Genomic DNA, 19,048 nt, shown 5'->3' with positions numbered 1-19,048 from the left:
CTTTATCACACTGCTGCTGTTTCCACAATGTGATATGTGGACTCTAAAAGCTTTGCCCATCTCTGTACAGCAGGCATTGATCTTCTCTGTTTCGCTCAGATGTGAACACATTGCTTCCAGCTCTTTTCCACCCACCTCACCCCAGCTCAGCCCCTGCCTGTATTATGTAGTGAATCATCCATGCTTCCACCTTTTTGTTTTCTTTTTTTGTTTGTTTTCTTCTGTTTTTAATTTGGGAAGCAAGGGAACTTTTCTTTATCTCGGGCTCCCTCTACTGTTTGTGATGGTTATTTATCAACAAAAGGGTACTTCCTAGTTACTGGTTTGGTTTGGTGGCCAGAGATATTTGACAGCTGCGTGTCGAATATACACTGTTAATTAACAACTTATCAAAAGGCTGTTTTGAAACCCTAACAATCATTTCCTTCCATTCACCCACTCAGAAGGAAAGGCAATCTATTAAGTTTGCTAAGTATAAGACAGAGGTCATCTAAATTCGCACATCCAAGATTTTAGAACAGTAGTTAAAACTGGCTTTAATCTGAGGGCCATTCTTCTCTCCACTGAACCTAATCGCCCTCTGTTAGACTTAGCAAAGAAAGCGTTCTCCAGCATCACAGTGTCAGCTCGCACTGGAGGATACCCCAATCTTCCACAGCTGTCGTTTGAGTAGCCAACAAGAGTGACAGTGGTGATGGACATTTCTAAAGAAATAAATTCATTAAACAGTAGATTTTCTCTTTATAAATTATTAGAATTTTTATATTTGTCACACCATCACACCATCACGGGTGTGATGACTCGTGCCTGTAATCTCAGCACTTTGGAAGGCTGAGGTGGGAAGATCACCTGAGGTCAGGAGTTTGAGACCAGCCTGGCCAACCATGGCCAACATGGTGAAACCCTGTCTCTACTAAAAAATACCAAAATTAGCCGGACCTGGTGGCAGGCACCTGTAATCCCAGCTACTTGGAAGGCTGAGTCAGGAGAATTGCTCGAACCCAGGAGGTGGAGGTTGCAGTGAGCCAAGATCGCACCACTGCACTCCAGCCTGGGTGACAGAGCAAGACTCTGTCTCAAAAAGAAAAAAAAAAAAGAAAGTATTAGAATTTTAACATAGGTGTTGATCAAGGAACCACAATTACTGTTTAATATGGCCCAGCAGAGAGTCTAAGTTCATTAAATTGTTTTCTGAGCTCCCGAGTTCATGCCAGTGCCCCAGAAGTCATGGCAGGTGCTGTGGGCAGGGTCTGGCCTGCAGCCATGAACCAATGGTGAGTTCTACCTGCAGAAGACCTGGAAGTTGTATGTGTTTCACATGGGTCAGTAGTTTGTCCTTGATTTTTCTTTTTGCCTTTTTATTAAACACTAGACTGGGAAGCTCGAATTGACAGCCACGGGCGGGTCTTTTATGTGGACCACGTGAACCGCACAACCACCTGGCAGCGTCCGACGGCAGCAGCCACCCCGGATGGCATGCGGAGATCGGGGTCCATCCAGCAGATGGAGCAACTCAACAGGCGGTTGGTGATCAGTATGCAATGAGCTCCCCTAAACCACAGTGAAAGGAGAATGGCAACTAGAGACGCTCCCCTTACACTTTTCTGCTCAGACTGTATGAGGAGACTGGAAAGTAATTAAGTATCTTAAGAAACCTGTTCCTAGTAGGTATTTGGAAAGCTAGATTTAGAATTTGGAGGCGAGAGACAAGTTAAGCTTGAGTGTCATTTAAGGATGGGAAATCGTCTAAACTTCTTAATAGCCTAGGCTCAAAAACAGGAGTTTTTAACCAAGGGCCAGTGTATGCCCCTCTCCTGGGATGTTCACCAAGGATGTCAGTGTTCCTTGAACTTTCCAGGCACTATACCCAAATTATACATAGATACACATTTTTCTGGCAGACTGGTCCACACCCATCATACAGTTCTCAAAAGGATACAGACCTCAGTTAAACACATTCCAAGGATAGGTTCCATAAGAAAACTAAAAGCTGCTTGGAGAATAAACTGTCTCATAAATCACTGTATGCATTCCTACCCTGATTCCATAATTGATATATGCCCATCAATAATAATTCTTGAAAAGCCTGCATCTTAGAAAAAGAAATGTTTACAAGCATTTTTTGAGAATTATTTTGTTGAAAAACTAGGCCCTCTCTATTGAAATTGTAAAGATGTCATTTTGTTTTTAACCTGCAAACAAAGCCTTAAACAGTATCAGGCTTAAACAGTGGTCCATTCATGTCAGAGATGATGCAGTAAGCTAGTATAAAGCATTGTCTCTGACATCTTGCTTTTTAAGACTGGAGTGGCAGCTTCAGGATACTTTTAATTACCAGGAATGCAAACTGAGGCTTCCTTCAGTTGAAATTGCACCCACATGCTGTCTTGCTTTCATGTCAAGTATGAAAAGTATGAAGGTGAAGGAAAAGTTGAGAAAGATGAAAAAGAATGAAGAACTGGGTTTGTGGAACACACCTACTGATAGCAAATGCCTTTGAGACTTAACTGTTATCTGCCAGAAAGAAAAGGAGGAGAAACCATTTAGTCCTATTAAAAACACATGGGGCAGGGTGCAGTGGCTCACGCCTGTAATCCCAGCACTTTGGGAGGCTGAGGCGGGTGGATCATTTGAAGTCAGGAGTTCGAGACCAGCCTGGCCAACATGGTAAAACTCTGTCTCTACTAAGAATGCAAAAAAGTTAGCCAAGCGTGGTGGCAGAGTCCTGTAATCTCAGCTACTCAGGAGGCTGAGGCAGGAGAATCGCTTGAACCCGGGAGGCAGAGGTTGCAGTGAGCTGACATCACACCACTGCACTCCAGCCTAGGAAACAGAGTAAGACTCCATCTCAAAAAAAAAACAAACAAAAAACATGGAAACAAAAAAATAAAAATGAACTTCTGTTTACTGTTGTACATAGAGGAGCATGCTTTAGGTGAAAATCACCAGAACATTTTTTCATTGCCTGAGCATTTGGAAGACATTTGCTTTCCACTTTTCCCCATCAGCAGCTGAGTGTTTAAGTCATTAACAAAAACCATAAAAGACTTGCATTGGCAGCACACTTTACAATCATTCTCACCCCAACAAAGCGTGTTACAGAGAGGAAGTCCTGATAACCCAGTTTTACTAGACATGAATGGACCAAAAATCCATGGGAGAGTCCTTTCATGGTGATTGCAATAAGATTCGTGTAACTAAAAATGTAGAAGACACAGTAAGCTCATCTTACATAGAGACCCTGTTGATTCCATAGGCAGAAGTTAGCCCCTGGGTCTGTCTTGCCAAAAATGATAAGCTCCAATTGTTTAGCAGAGAAACAGGGGAAGGTATCGTCAGGCTGTATTCATAAGAGGTACTGTTTTGAACACTAACCAAAGCAAGACAATGAATCTGAAGCAGAAGGAAGCACCTTGACCTATGGCATAAACCCATGAAAGTTTATCGGGGTGATCTGCTTGCATAATATAAAAATTAGGCCAAATCCATCCTGAATCAGGTCTCCAAATAAGTTTTATAGCCTTTGATATACAAATTCCTGTGCCCTCCAGTGGAGATGAACATGCTGGGAGAGGCAGCTGGACCTTGCTGAATAGGAAGTTGCATTTGCTACATCCATCTGGACAGATAAAAAGAAAAGGAATTTAGCACTTTGAGAAGGTACTTATTTCTTGTGAAAAAGCATACCTAGGGAAGATCAGATAACCTTCAGATAAGTATCCAGACTTTTCCATACTTATCTTAACCTATTGCTTTGAAGCATTTAAAATTTTTTGTATTTGGCATGATAACAGGCAGCCCAAGAAAGTACATTTCCAGTCTTCTATCCATCTCACATGCGACCACACAGAAGGTCGTTTTTTTGATAACCCACAGTTATCCAGAGAAATTTACAATGATTACTGGCTCACAGCCATGTGGAAGTATTATTCAGTGTTGCAAGGAGATTCCCTTGAGCCGAACCAGATGATTGTGAAAATCAGATGTGTTTGTGCAAGGAGACATAAAACTAGGAAGTACAGAGTACACAATAGCAATCAATGTGTAAGCTTGTGTGGTAGGTCGCAGTGACCATGTTCCAACTCAGCCATTCCCCAGATGCGGCACACTCTTCCAGGCCTTTATGGCTTGGCCACATGCTCCCACTGCAGGAAAATGCCTCCCACCTGCCTCCCACCTGAAACACATCTCGTCCTACAGACCTGACTCAATGTCACGTGCCCCAGGAAGCCGTCCCAGAATCCCTCACACAGAGCCAGTGACTTCCTCCCCTATAGCTTCTGGAATGTGCCTGCCTCTGTGCCTGTTCTTACCTTTTTGCCTTACTCTTCTTTCTACCCTTTTCTGCTCCCAGCACCTAGTGTGGTACCAGAAGTTTAATACTACTCAGTACAAGATCGTTTTCTGAGTTAATTCCCATGCTTTCAGAATATCCAGAATTAATTAATTCTACTTTCACAAATATTTACTGAAAAGCAGAAAATATAAATATGTATTCTTATTTTAAATAATCAACTGAAGTTTTATTTTTTAATTATTTGTATAAAATTATGATAATTTAAGGGAAATAGAAGTTTTAAATAGAAAAAAGTGATCTACACTCTACCCCAAGGATGATTTAGTTTTTTTTTTTTTTTGAGATGGAGTCTCACTCTGTCGCCCAGGCTGGAGTGCAGTGGCATGATCTCAGCTCACTGCAACCTCCGCCTCCCGGGTTCAAGCGATTCTCCTGCCTCAGCCTCCCGAGTAGCTGGGACTACAGGCATGCACCACTGCACTCAGCTAATTTTTGCATTTTTAGTAGAGAGAAGGTCTCACCATGTTGGCCAGGCTTGTCTCGAACCCCTGGCCTCAGGTCATCCCCCCGTCTTGGCCTCCCAAAGTGCTGGAATTACAGACATGAGCCACTGGGCCCAGCCAATTCAGCTTTTTAAAAACATGTATCCATCTTCAATTTCCATATGTATGCACAATTCTTACATGGTTATGATGGTGATATGTAGTTAGTTTCATATTCTTTTTTCACTTACTACACTGTAAGCATTTAATATTGCCGCATAGTCTTCAGGTTAACGTGTAATTGCTTGTATAGTATTCCACTGAATAGCTGAAGTTTAGTTAACCTAATTTCATATTGTTGAATGTTTTGCTTATTGCTTTTGTCACTGTTTTTTGTCACAAGGGCCTGCTAAATATCAAGATTGCCTTATAGTGGAGGGTTTCCTTAGGGTTCTATTCCCAAAAGATTAGGCCAAGGGAGATAAATGTGGATTTGGCATTTGGTATCATGCCTGACAGCTTTCTACATTAGACATTGCGGTTCTAGGGGTTTACTCTACCAACAGCTACAGCTTCACTTCCATCTTATCTTTTGATTGGTTTTTGTTGATATAAGAGGTGCTCCTCGTATTTTGATGCCACTTACATTTCACTTGTTGGAGCAAGGGTCAACTTGTTTTCCATAAGCTTTTCTTTAATAAGGAGTAGTTTCTCCCATGTGAATTGTCTGTTCTTGGGCTTTTTTAAAGGGGGGAGGTTGTGTAGTTGGCTGATTGGTTTGGCTTGGTTTTGGAGGGCTTTTTTTCCTTCTTGTTTGGCTTTGTACGTGTGTGTGTGCGCGTGCGTGTGTGTGTGTGTGTGCGTGTGTGTGTGTGTCCATTTACAAATTATGTATTTCAGCTGACTTTCTAGCTAATTTTTATTAGCCCTCTATCTATTATAAATATTTAACCTTTTGCTACAAAAAAATGGAGGAGGATATTGATGGATAATTCCTAATGAAATAGAAGAGAGCTGCCTCCCTCTCCTGTTTAAAGCTCGGGAGTCCTGCCCTGAAAGACTGAGAGACCCTCCTCAAGCCACTGCATGACCTGCTTCCCCAAACTGCCTCTGTGCTTCGGCAGAGGTCAGACATAGGTTCAAATGCAGGATTTGAGGCTGTTGACTCAGTAAGGCCTGCAATAACCAAGGTCCAGCTGAGGACATGTGAAGTAGATTGTGACACTGCTGACATTATCCTCATCAAATAAGATCATATTTACTCATAATGCTCTGCTGTGTTTACTGCACATTGGGAAGGAAAGGAGAGGCTACGACTTGCATTTGTCTAAGCCCTATTCCAGGCATCTGCTGCTGAGTAAAACTACACCAAACGTAGTGGCATAAAACAACCACAAACATTTCTTCTTACCATTATTTCTCATGGTTCTGGTTTGACTGAGCACAGCTAGGCAGTTCTCTCCCAGAATATCTCCTGGTTGCAGTCAGAGGGTGGCCGGGGCTGGAGACTCACATATTAGGAGGTTGATGCTGGCTGTGGGCTGGGCCTCTCAGCCAGGACACCTGCACAGAGACTTTCCATGAGGCCTGGGCCGCCTCAGAGGATGGCTGCTAAGTTCCATCACGAACTGTTACAAACTCTATTAGTCAAGGTAGTTGAAGGGGACATGGATTCTACCTTTTAAAAGGAGAGATACAGTTCTGGAAGAGCATGTGGGTCTAAAAATATCGTTGAACCATTTTGAGAAATGCAGTCTGCCATAAAGCATTTAGGGAATCCTCCCAGTAGCAGCTGCCTTAGTCTTTGGCAGGCCCCGTTCCCTGCCTTGGTCAAGGTCACACACTTGGGCAGCTTCTTGCTGGCACCCCCTGCTTTCCTGCCATGGCTACGTTCCCTGAGTCCCCAGCAGAGAGAAGATCACAGAGTGCCATCCTTCACCATCCATCACTCTTCTAACCTCCCACCACAAATGTACGGGGTGGTGAATTACAACAAATGTTTCTCTCTGTAATTCCGCCACCACTCAGCTCATTGCCCCCTTCCACATTTTGTTCTAAGAGGCCGGCTCAGGAAATGCCTTGCAGTAACCACTACAGGCAAAGGTGGCTTCTGAAAGGTGTCAGAAGTGAGTGGGAGTCTCTCCAGATAAAATAAAACTGAAAGAAAGCCCTTAGACCAATAGTTCTCAAACCTAGATATAAATAATACTTCCTAAAGAACTCGTTAGAAATGCAGATTTTTATTTTGCTTCAATTTCTGTAACTTTAACAATCACTCAGATGATGCTCTTGCAAATGGCTGGAGACTACAGTAAGAAAGCTTTCCTCTGTAAGGTCAAGGAAAGAGCGGGGCACTGGTCTGCAGAAATCCTGCCATAGTGGAGCCTCATCTGTGCAGCGAGCATCCCCGTGCTTTCCCACCTGGGACTGCACTTGGAGACAGGCTATTCCCTGCTACCTTGTCTCTCATCCTCCTCCTCCTCTTCACCCCCTCCCTCCACCCCTTCATTGCTTTCCTGGAGACAAAAAGTCTCCAGGAAAGTCTCCAGCCTAGGCTGTTGCAGGAGCCCCCAGCTGCTCTCCACAGCTCCCGGCTCCTCTCCTCCAGTGCATTCTCCACTCCGACACTGGATGATCCATCTCCGTGTACATCTGGCCCTGCCTGGTTTTTTTTTAGCAGCCACCCATCACCAAGAGCAATGGTTCATTCTCAAGACTGATCCCTGGGCCAGCAGCATCAGGATCACCTGGGAACTCATCAGAAATGCACATTCTGAAAAAAAAAAAAAGAAAAAAGAAAAAAGAAATGCACATTCTTGGGCCCTACACCAAACCTACTGAATCGGAGACTCAGGGAGTGGGGCCGGCAGTCTGTGTTTTAAGTCCTGCGGGTGATTCTGCGTGGCTCAGGTTGGGGAACCTGTGGCCTAGAGAATAACACCCATCCTACTGCAGGGCACCCTCTGGGGCTTCCTCTTCCCTCTCCACTGGTCTCCTGGCCCTGCCAGGTGCCCACACATCCTGATGCCGCTGCCAGGCATCTCAGAGCTCCCCAAGGGTGGCCTGCTTTTGTACATGTTGTTTCTCTTCCGAAATGCCCTTTCCCAACAAGCTCCCCAACAAATTCATACTCCAGCTTCACAATTTACAAACCTTGGGAGTCTCCTCATCTGTGTCCCACATACCTCTTGCCTGTCTGTGACAGCCTTTCACCTGGCTGGAGTTATGGCTTCCGTCCCATTTCCCTTTTGTTACATCTCGACTGTGTGTGTCTAAAGGGCAATGTCATATTCTAATCCTCTCTTCCATCTGAAAGTCCAGCACAGAGCCTGCACACATTGGAAGGGTTAGGAAATATTTAGTATTTGGCAAGGTGGCCAGCTGGCAGGCCAAATGACTAAATCCCCAACTTGGGAAGAAAAACAAAATGAGCCTTTGAATAAGCAGAAAACATTTATTTATTTGCCAGCATGCTATCAGATGTAATATTTCCATGACCTCTGCCCAATTATATCAATTACCCGACAAATAAAACTGAGTAGAACTGCTAGCCCAGTTTGTACACTTATTACAATAATGTTGAGGTAATTTGATATCTTAGTTGTAGCATTTTAATTTACTTCCCACACTCTTATTTTAGACTTAGCCTGATTTTGTTCAATGCAGGGCACAGGCTGTTTTGCATGATTAGTTATTATTTGTGTTGATTTTTTAAAAGTCACCATACTTGAAACTCATCATAGCTTGCAAAACAAAAAGAACTTGAATCGTCTTAGAGATACTTGTCTTGCTAATTGTTCTGGCTATCTTGTGGGAATTTTAAGCATTTCTTTCCTGACATTCAAGACAATTCTTTACAGATTTCTCCAATTATCTGATTCAGAGTTTTGGCCCCCAAGGAGCAAACCAAAGTTAACTCCTGTCTTTCCATTTTCTAATGCAAAGGTATCAAAACATTCAGCGAACCATTGCAACAGAGAGGTCCGAAGAAGATTCTGGCAGCCAAAGCTGCGAGCAAGCCCCAGCAGGAGGAGGCGGAGGTGGAGGGAGTGACTCAGAAGCCGAATCTTCCCAGTCCAGCTTAGGTATTGGAGGAGGGGTCCCCACAACCTGTGATGGCTTCCAGAGGCTGTGTGACAGAGGGCTACAAGCCTCCCACCCTGCCTCATGGGGAGCAATGTGCCCCAGGGTGAAGAGAGTGGAAGGCCAGGGTGGAGGACAGAGGCATGCCTGGTGCCCGCAAGGGAAAGCAGACAGAATGAGCTTCCCACCAGGAAACTTAGGAGAAGTGATCACAGTAAAGGAAACACCACCACCCTGGCATGGGGATCTGGAGACAGGAAAGCAGATGAATTCTGGGGATGGAGCTGAGTTTGCTACAGTGCTTGTGGAGCAAGGCAACTTTGTCAGTGGCTCAATCATTTATTGTTAAGTAAATGTTTTATTTATTTATAAGTTATTGTTAAGTAAATTTATTGTATTTGTTGGCGTTCTAAGGATTTTTTCACTTATAAATAAAACATGCAATAAAAATTCACAGTATATTGCAAAGGAGCCATGTGACAACACTAGGAATAATCACTTGTTTGTAGAATAAAATTCAATTCCCCCAAGAGAGGAACCTGGGAGTGAAGAGGTTTTCCAGCATGCCACAGGAGGGAATTTTTTTCCCACTACAGTAGGCATTCACCTGGGGCCTGGTTTTCACGGTTTTCATTTCTTTGAATTTGCCCAAGAGGAACTCAGACAAGGATAATCAAAAGGCATGAGACTGGCTTCCACTTTTTTTTTTTTTTAACCTGTAATGAGATAAGATTATCACAGTGACATCCTAATAATCCACTTTCTTTTTAAGTTGGGCAAATGATGGCAGATTTATTTGCCAAAAGAAGGCTTAGAGAACAATCTGGGCAGGCAGCACTGGGATTCCAATCCTGCCAGGTCTTAGCCGTCTACAGCAATGCAGAATATTGGACATTTTCATGTGATTTTTCAAAATGCACATCCACAGTTCCACCACCAATTTTAATTTCCCCCTTTCTATTCATTTTACCAGATATGCTAACTAAACTGACTAGTTTAGGTTTTTCTGTTATTATTATTATTATTGGAGACAGAGTCTCTCTTTTTCACCCAGGCTGGAGTGCATGGTGCGATCATAGCTCACTGCAGCCTCAAACTCCTGGGCTCAAACAGTCCTCCCAACACAGCCTCCTGAGTAGCTGGGACCTCAGGCATGCACCACCATGCCTGGCTAATTTTTTCATTTTTTGTAGAGACAGAGTCTTGCTATGTTGCCCAGGCTGGTCTCAAATTCCTGGCCTCAAGTGATCCTCCCGCCTCAGCCTCCCGAAGTGCTAGGATTACAGGCACGAGACATCACACCTGGCCTGTTATTAATTTCTTTGTTCAAACTTCTGAGAGAGACATGGTACAATAGCCAAGTAACTAGAAACATGGGGAAAAAGCAGCAGAAAGTTTATTTCTGAGTTTGATATTAAATAAGTTGGCATTTACTGTATAGAAAAAAATCCCACAATTAGTGGCTGAAACTCACAGCCGTGCATCTACCCCACAGTTCTACAGGTTGGCAATTTGAGCTGAGCTCAGCTGGGTGGCTCCTCAGGATGCTGCTGGGCTCGCCTGTCCATCGTGGGTCAGCTGCGGAGTCGGCCACAGGCTGACCTGAGACGGCTGCCACTAGGGTGGCTTGTTCCTGCTCCCGTGGCCTTGTGGCCTCTCATCTTGCAGCAGGCTTGCCCAAGCTCGTTCTCATGGCAGTGGCAGGGTTACCAGAGAGTGGAGACACACAGGTCTCTTGAAACCCTGATGCAGAACTGACCCGTTGTCACTTCTGACATGTTCTATTGGTTGAAATAAGGCACAAGGCCAGCCCCAATTCAGCAAGGGGAAGAGCAGCGAAGTCCCAATACAACTGGGTGTGGATACAAGGAGGAGAGGAATTGTGGTCCTTTCTGCAAACAATCTATCACAGCTGTGGTTAGCGACTTGTGAAGGAAATAAGAAAAAAATAGCCAGGCATGGTGCTGCATGCCTGTAGTCGCAGCTACTCAGCAGGCTGTGTATCTGGGAGGATGGCTTGACCCCAGGAATTAAAGGCTGTGGTGAGCTGCGATTGCGCGGCTGCACTCCAGCCTGGATGACAGAGCGAGACGCTGTCTCAAGAAAGACAGAGAGAGAGAGAGAGAGAGGAAAGAAAGAAGAAAGGAAGAAAAGAAAGAAAGAGAAAGAAAGAAAGAAAGGGAGGGAGGGAAGGAAGGAAGGGGGAAGGAGGGAGGGACAGAGGGAAGGAAGGAAGGAAGGGGGAAGGAGGGAGGGAGGGAAGGAAGGAAGGAGAGAGAAGAAAGAGAAAGAAGGAAAGAAAGATGAAAGAAAGAAAAAGAAAGGGAAAGAGAGAGAGAAAGAAGGAAGGAAGGAAAGAAGGAAGGAAGGAAGGAAGGAAGGAAGGGAGGGAAAAGAAAAGAAAGAAAATCATTGTGATAAAAGGGAAGAGATGTTGGAGGACTTGAGCCTTACTGAAGTTATGCGAAACACTACTAAGGAAATGATGATTCTTAACTGACATACATAAAGTAATGACACTTGGCCTAAATCCAACAGTCTGCTGTGTGGGTGAAGGCTTGTGTGCTGCCGCCGTCAGGAGCGAAGTACAGAGGTTGAAATGCCTTTTTCCCAATGCATTCTGTTGCTTTGCTTCACTTTTTTTCAGATCTAAGGAGAGAAGGGTCACTTTCTCCAGTGAACTCACAAAAAATCACCTTGCTGCTGCAGTCCCCAGCGGTCAAGTTCATCACCAACCCCGAGTTCTTCACTGTGCTGCACGCCAATTATGTGAGTGCCCTAAAATGCAGAGGGGGCAGCCTGGCTCGGCAAGACCCAAAACACAGCTTTGTAAAATCATCTGATAGATCTAAAAGGGTAGAATTTTAACATAAGCAAGAAAAACCAAAGAAAACAGCTCAGTCCACTCTTTTGACTATCCGTGAGTCTCCCAAAAAGGAAAAAGGCTGGATTTGGAAATGCTGTTGCCTCTTTGGGTTTTTTTAAGGCTGAAATGTGTTAATGTCAGTGAAAGTGCTTTGGAAACAAACCTGTTTTTATTATTATTAAAATTTTAAAGGAGCAAGATTATGAATTGGCCAGATTCCCTTCAGCCTAATCATTTTATAAAATCATTTTCACTGATACAATTTCAAAGAAGAGTTCTTCTAGGTAAATAACTAGGTTTCTTTTTGATATGGTCTTTTCGAATATCATGCTGAAGTTAAATTTCATATGATTTTACATATGTAGTTTTTTCATTGCTTTTTTTGGTATTTTCAAGAAAGCAATGGCATGATATCACTATATTCATTAATTTTTCCATTCAACAAACATTTTCTGCGGTTTAGGCTCAGATCTAGGTGCTGGAGTCACAAAGACAGATTAAGGTGACACCTAAACAGTAGGAGTTCCCATTTTGAGGAGCAATGACGTGAAAAACATCAGCCCAGTGTGACAGGACCAGGCCGAACTGAGGGAGGACAGAGTGCTCTGGGGGTGCCAGGGAGCATTCTTGGGGAGGCGGCTGAATTGAGTCCTGAAGGTCGAAAGTGGACTAGAAGAAGTCCAGGCAGAGGGACATCTGTAGAAAGGATGCACCCGTGAGGAGGCCTGGGGGATAAGTCCAGGGTGGTGAGTGTGGGTGGCTGGCAGGAGGGAGAGGGGAGGAGGGGCTGGAGATTGGGCAGCAGAACACCTGGTAACTCATGCAAAGGAGCCTGGATCTACTGCAGCAGGCCACAGGAACCAAGAGTAGCACTTGGGCTGCCTGACCAGGGGGGTTGATGATGCATTTTCTCTGGCAGAGTGTCGGGGAGAGACTGAGCTGAGGGGGTTAAGACACAGGCTGATTCAACTGCTGAGTGAGAGATGATCTGGCTCTGACCTAAGGAAGGGGTGGGAGCATGGCAAGGAATGGCTCCATTCAGGGACATTTCTCGTGGACTCAGCAGCACTTAGGTCCACCGTGATCACGAGTGGGTGCAAGATGAGAACTCAAAAAAGACAGTGTAGTTTCTGCTTTGGGCGCCTGGGTGAGGCAGTGACCGCACTAAGCTGGAGCTGGAGTTTGACTGGGTGATGGAGGGCGTGGCTGCAGAGGGGGGGATCAGTTTTTAGCAGGTTATTTCTGAGAAGCCTGTCGGATGCCCTGGGCTCAATTCCAAGCAGCTCCCCAGAGGTGTTGTGGGGGCCACAGGGAGAAGGCGCATGGCACATGGCCATGCCCCAGCCCTGGGTGCAGGTGGCACTGGGCCAGTAGGTGCCACTGGCCCAACCCCCCATCTACACGTGGTCTGTCCTTTCACCACCCGCCCCCACCACACACACACACACCAACCCTGTGTACCGTCACATTGTCATTTCTTTCTTCATCTCTTCCCATCCTCCAACCCCCCTACACATACACACACACAAGTTTTTACATAGGGTTCAAAGGAATGACAGACCTCTCATGTCCAGCCTTCAATCCCCAGAGGCCCTAAATTAATGTTCCCCATTTTAGACAAGTAGGAGGACCAAAGGCACACCTCAATAGTCAGAGAAGGGACCATGGAGGAGAGAGAGGAGTGAGGCTCAGGCAGGTGGAGGGAGGCCAAGGAGAGCCAGGCATGGCTGAGACAGCGAGAAAACCATGTGGAGTCGCACAGAGAGGTGGGCCGTGTCCCAAGCTGCACAGCACTCAGGTGGAACGGATATCACAGATAGTCCATGTGGGCCAAGGGGGCATGATTCAATGCACATTCACTTTTTTTTTTTTTGGAGACGAGGCCTTGCTCTGTTGTCCAGGCTGGAGTGCAATGGCACAATCATAGCTCACTGCAGCCTCTATTCTCAGACTCAGGTGATCCTCCCACCTCAGCCTCCCAAGTAGCTGGGATCACAAGCACGTGCCACCATGCCCAGCTAATTTTTTAAATTTTTTGTAGAGACAGGGTCTCGCTATGTAGCCCAGGCTGGTCTCGAATTCCTGGGTGTTTACTTCTTGAGCAAGAGCTCATTTTCTGAGGCCTCTACCTCACACTCACAATAAACTGCTGTGTCACAATCACACTTAGCAGTGTTAGGGTGCTCACAGTGTGCTTGCTCTATGTTTTTCCTAATTCCCCACTCCTTACCCCGTCCGCCCTGACCCGTCTCAGAGTGCCTACCGAGTCTTCACCAGTAGCACCTGCTTAAAGCACATGATTCTGAAAGTCCGACGGGATGCTCGCAATTTTGAACGCTACCAGCACAACCGGGACTTGGTGAATTTCATCAACATGTTCGCAGACACTCGGCTGGAATTGCCCCGGGGCTGGGAGATCAAAACGGACCAGCAGGGAAAGGTGAGTGTGACCCACGTGCAGGGCTTTCATCAAACAGGCTCCTTCCCCAGGGTGAAGCTAGCAAGGACGTGAGGAGGAGAGTGTGGGGAGGAGTTATGTCTGAGAGATGTGCTATCGGCCGCCAGCAGTAAAGGGGCTGATAACCACCCACATCTGGGTTTCTCAACCTCAGCACTACTCTGGGGAATACCCTGTGCCTTACGGGACATTAGCAGCACTCCTAGCCCTCACGCCGCTAGATGCCAACTGTTGTGACATTGCTATGTGTTCCCTGTAATTAAGAACCACTGTCTACATTTTTGTTTAATTTAGGTTTGGAATGTGGAACTCAATTCTGTCCAATGACCTTTCGGTTGTTTGCCTCCTTAGACAGCTAACTCTCAGGGGATGAACTCATTGGTTAAATGCAGTGACATTGTTAGATTATTTGTTGTGATTTCTCTAATACACCTAAAGTTTTCTGTAAAACAGCCTAACAAGCAGGGTGGGGTGTGCTAGGCCCATGTGATCTTCCTGGCTTGCATTTTGCTTCTGTATAACCTTAACCCAAACCGGGTCTTCCTGGCCATGCTTTAGAAGACCAGCTGAGTCTGAAAACAAGAAGGATTTTTCCTAATCTTCATCAGCCATCTCGATGTATTCAAAGGACAGGCCAAGTACTAGAACTGAACCTGTGTAACCTTCTATGAACTTTACCAGAGAGAATCCCTCCCTCTTTATGGTCCAAGGAACCAGAAGCTTTGCCTGCAGTCATGTCTGTGACGTGTCCTTTCCTCTGTGAACGTGAGCCTGCAAAGCCACGTTCCCCAAAGGGAGCTGATGGGGCATCAATGTCCCCTCGAAGCCATGAGTCTCTCTCCTATAAACCCCTTAGTATGCCTCAGAACCTGGACTCTCTGGAGTGTATAGGGAAAGAATGGGGGACTCATTACAAGTCCATTCATAAAATGAATCTCCAGGACCAGCTCCTCTGTAACCAGGGATGAATTAGGGGAGGGGAAAGGACATGTGTAGTAGAAAAGCCACTGTAGCCAGGATCTGCTCCCTGGGACCTTCTCATTGACTGGACGTGGCCTCTGTTGGGAGAGTGACAATGATTTGTATGTGGGGACTTGGTGATATGTATTAGGGTGGGAAAATGAAGCCTGAGCCAGAACAGAAAGTGAAGGAGTGGCTTATCAGAGCTCGGTTTCGGGTAGCCACGTTTACATTTATTGCTTAACCAGGATGCCAAGATGACACCACCATGTTCATCATGCAAACAGCACACACCAATGTGAACAGTTTGCCGAGCCTTGGATTTCCATGACTGCAGCTTTTGCACCAAGATAAGGATGACAGGGAGCACAGTGGAATGACAAGGAGGCTTCCCAATGCAATAAGCCCTAGTTCTCCATGGCACAGATGCAGATGATGTGACATCTCCTGGTCATCACACCAGCAGGGAAGCACAGAGATGCACTGTGAGAGTTTTGTTCCATTTGGGAATGCATATGAGGGAATTTCTGACAAGACCTCTTCCCCCTAATTCTCTTTAGCAAGAAGATATCATACATGAGAAAAAAAAAATCTGAATTTGAAATGAGAAGACTTTCAGTTATGACACAAACTAGCTGTGTGCCTACACACACATGCTCACACACACACACACAAATGGTCTCAGCAATTTCTTATTAATTGAACACACACACATACACACACTCATAGTTACAGAATGTCTAAGAGGCATACCATGTAGTGAATTGCTGGGGAAAGTAGCCTTAGACTTGCAATGTATTACCACAGTCCATAGGGTGGTCAGAGAGGAACAAAGGAGGATAGTGGGAAAAATAGATGGACCAGTCCATCTCAGTCTAAATACATGACCCTGTGCAAGTCACTCCACATTTCTGAGCCTTAAAATAGCAACAGTAATGCCTATGTTGCCTTCATGATTTTACAACCAGATAAATAAGTTAATAAGTTAATGAAGGAATGATTATTAATATCATGACAGATTAGTAGTATCTACCACTTTCTCTTAATGTCCCCAAAAATAATCCAAGATCAAGATTGTGAAGTGGGGGAAATAAAAGAATATCTCATTGCCAAAGCCCATTGATAAGGGGAATAGATTGAGAAAAATATGTTTGGACTGTGTCTTACAGGTTTCACCCTCTAACTTGGAAAGGATATGCTGCACAGGAGGCTGAGAGTTAGGAATACAACTCACTAAACAGTGGGGTGGCCATAGCTCACTAGGCAAAAGCCACCTTCATAGCTGGCCAGAGCAGGTCCTTGCCCCTCACCCTGGACAATCTGCTTCTTGCTTTATCTACACATTCAAAGATGGCAACATTTGCTTTTATTATCCACCATGGTAGGAAGTAGAAGGGATGGGCAGAGCTGTTTGGTGTCTTTGAATGCGTGGTCATCTCTACAAAGGGGACAGAGGTAAGCAGCTCAGAGCTCTGCTGCTTCAGGAGGACCGGGGCAAAGAACACGCTGGCATCTGACTCATCTGCTATCTTCAGAGTCTGAGAAAGGAGGACAGAGCCTTCTGCCCAATTTTATAGAGATTGCATGTGTGCCTCAAACCTCATTCCAAGTCTAAGCTGAGGGAGGCAGTCACCATCAGAGAGGTAGGGTGATGGGCCCCATGGGTCCTATCTTGTGGCAGACATGAGACCAAGGCAGCCTCTGCTAAGGAGTGAATAAATAAAATGAGAAGGGGCCTAGGAAGAGACACTACTGCAAGAAGCAAACAGAATCTTGGTCTGACAAAAAGCATGTCTTTTTTTCAGAAAGTATATTTTTTTCCCAGAAAGTATAATTTTCTTTGGAAAATAGAACTATTTAAAAGACATCTATTCATCATCCATGAAATGGTATAGGAGCACATGACTTCTGTTATTAACTAAGAGGAAAAAGCCGCAAACAGAAAACAAGCTGAGAGGAAACAGACATAAGTAGTCTGAAAATAGCTGTTTTAAGATTGCAGGGAAAAGCAAAAGGTAATAATAGCATAGGGATAAAACAGAGCAGCACTGATGCTATGTGAAATCTCATCACTGATATGGCGTATGAACATGGAAACAGCCTCTAAAGCAGAAGGAAGGAACCAGATTTCAATCAGTGGAGGAGACAGTAAAAAAAAAGAAATGCAAAAACTGAAAAAAGAAAAAACTTATCTTCTCTATGCCTGTCCTAACCATCCAAGTTAATACCACGACCTTCCCTGACCCCTAGGCCATGTGCTCCCCCATGTCACTTACACATTTATTAGGTTTATTGCTTATTGTCTGTTTCTTGTGGCAGGATTTTAAGCTTTTTAAGAACAGAAATCTTTGTTTTGCTCATTGATAAAACATCAAGGGCCAAGAATCGTGCCTAGTATATAGTTGGCATTCAATAAATCTCTGTTGCACCAATGACTTATAGAGTTACCTGAGGGAAGAAACCAGAATACTAGGTATAGCAGGAATAATTAAGTATTAATGTTAATTATATTAAATAAATATTAATTAAATATTAAAATTAAAGTGTTGCTGATTTAAAACAAATTATTAAGGTGAGCAGATTAATTGGGCTCACTAAATTACAGTAAAGGTAGTTAAAATACATTATATATCTACACATGTTCTGGAATGTCTTTAAATAGAAATTCTTTAAAAATCTTATCAATATGCAGCCATGATAATATAAAAGTTACCTACAAAAGATTAAAAATCAGACAAGCTTCAAATTTCCTATCCTAAAAATGAAACTAGAGAAATCCACAGACAGAAAAACAACCTCGTGCAAAATCAGAGTTTACCCTACTCTTTTACCCATCCTGATTGTTACAGTTTGATAGTTTGGATATGATTTGTTTGACCCCTTCAAATCTCACACTGGAATTTAATCCCCACTGTGGCAGTGTTGGAGGTGGGGCCTAGTGGAAGGTGTTTGGGTCACAGGGACAGATCCCTCAGGAAGAACTGGTGCCACCCTTGCAGCAATGAGTGAGTTCTCACCTTATTAGTTCCCTCTAGAGCTGGTTGTTAAAAACAGCCTGGCACCCACCCCCTACCCCCACTCTGTCTGGCTTCATCTCTTACCATGAAATCTCTGCACATGCTCCCCTTCACCCTCCACCGTGAGTGGAAGGAAGCAGCCTGGGGCTTTCACCAGACACCCAGTCTTCCAATCAGCAGGATCATGAGCCAAATAAACCTTTTTTCTTTAGAAATTTCCTGGTTTCAGGTATTCCTGTATAGCAACACAAACACAGTAAGACACTGATGAAACACCAAAAGCCATTCTCCAGATGGATCACTAACGAATCAAAGCACGACATTAATAGTGAGAAAATGATAGTATAAAAAGGACTAGTGGTGAGTATTTAAATCAATCAAATACCTAAGTATAAATAAAAGTAATTGTTGTTAAAATGCTTTAAAACATATTGGAAAAGTCTAAATACAATATGGGAAAAGTTGTATAATACAAATGGAATAGTTGTATAATAACAGTCTGGATCAACATCACCAGACTGGAATAAAAAAAAAAGTAAGGAAGTGAGAATAGGGAAGATGAGCAGGGGAAGGAAAGTTATGCTAGTTGGGCTCAAGGGGAGTAAAACGGGATCATTTAAAAAACAAAGGTTAAATATGGTAATCTGACAAGCTTAAAAGGCAACTGTTTGTACCATTTAAAATAGAATTTTTCTCTTCCAAAATCCTTCAAAAGATAAAATCAAACAAAATAGAGTTTGTATGACAAAGCACACAAAAAATTGCAAAGAAGATGGAAATAATAAAAGTAAGATAACAAGTAAGTAAGTAAAGTAAAAAAGTAAAGCCAAGCATAACAGTTATGGCAATAGGTGGAAACATGATAAACTTAGGTACCAAAAGGAA

The 19,048-nt window shown here is 44.1% G+C and overlaps 1 protein-coding gene across 10 annotated transcripts in view; it reads left to right on the top strand.

The window, feature by feature from the left end:
• Positions 1-19,048, top strand: part of HECW1 (HECT, C2 and WW domain containing E3 ubiquitin protein ligase 1) — a 449,514-nt gene that overhangs the window by 342,711 nt on the left and 87,755 nt on the right. For all 10 annotated transcript variants that reach the window (XM_009452959.5, XM_063814176.1, XM_016957318.4 and 7 more), the window contains 4 exons: positions 1,373-1,523; positions 8,725-8,864; positions 11,510-11,631; positions 13,983-14,168. In XM_009452959.5, the coding sequence (XP_009451234.1) occupies positions 1,373-1,523; positions 8,725-8,864; positions 11,510-11,631; positions 13,983-14,168 (599 nt within the window). The remainder of the gene's footprint in view (positions 1-1,372; positions 1,524-8,724; positions 8,865-11,509; positions 11,632-13,982; positions 14,169-19,048) is intronic.

The sequence above is a fragment of the Pan troglodytes genome, chromosome 6 (genome assembly GCF_028858775.2).
Source record: "Pan troglodytes isolate AG18354 chromosome 6, NHGRI_mPanTro3-v2.0_pri, whole genome shotgun sequence".
Classification (NCBI taxonomy): domain Eukaryota; kingdom Metazoa; phylum Chordata; class Mammalia; order Primates; family Hominidae; genus Pan; species Pan troglodytes.
This window is presented reverse-complemented; position numbering and strand designations above follow the sequence as displayed.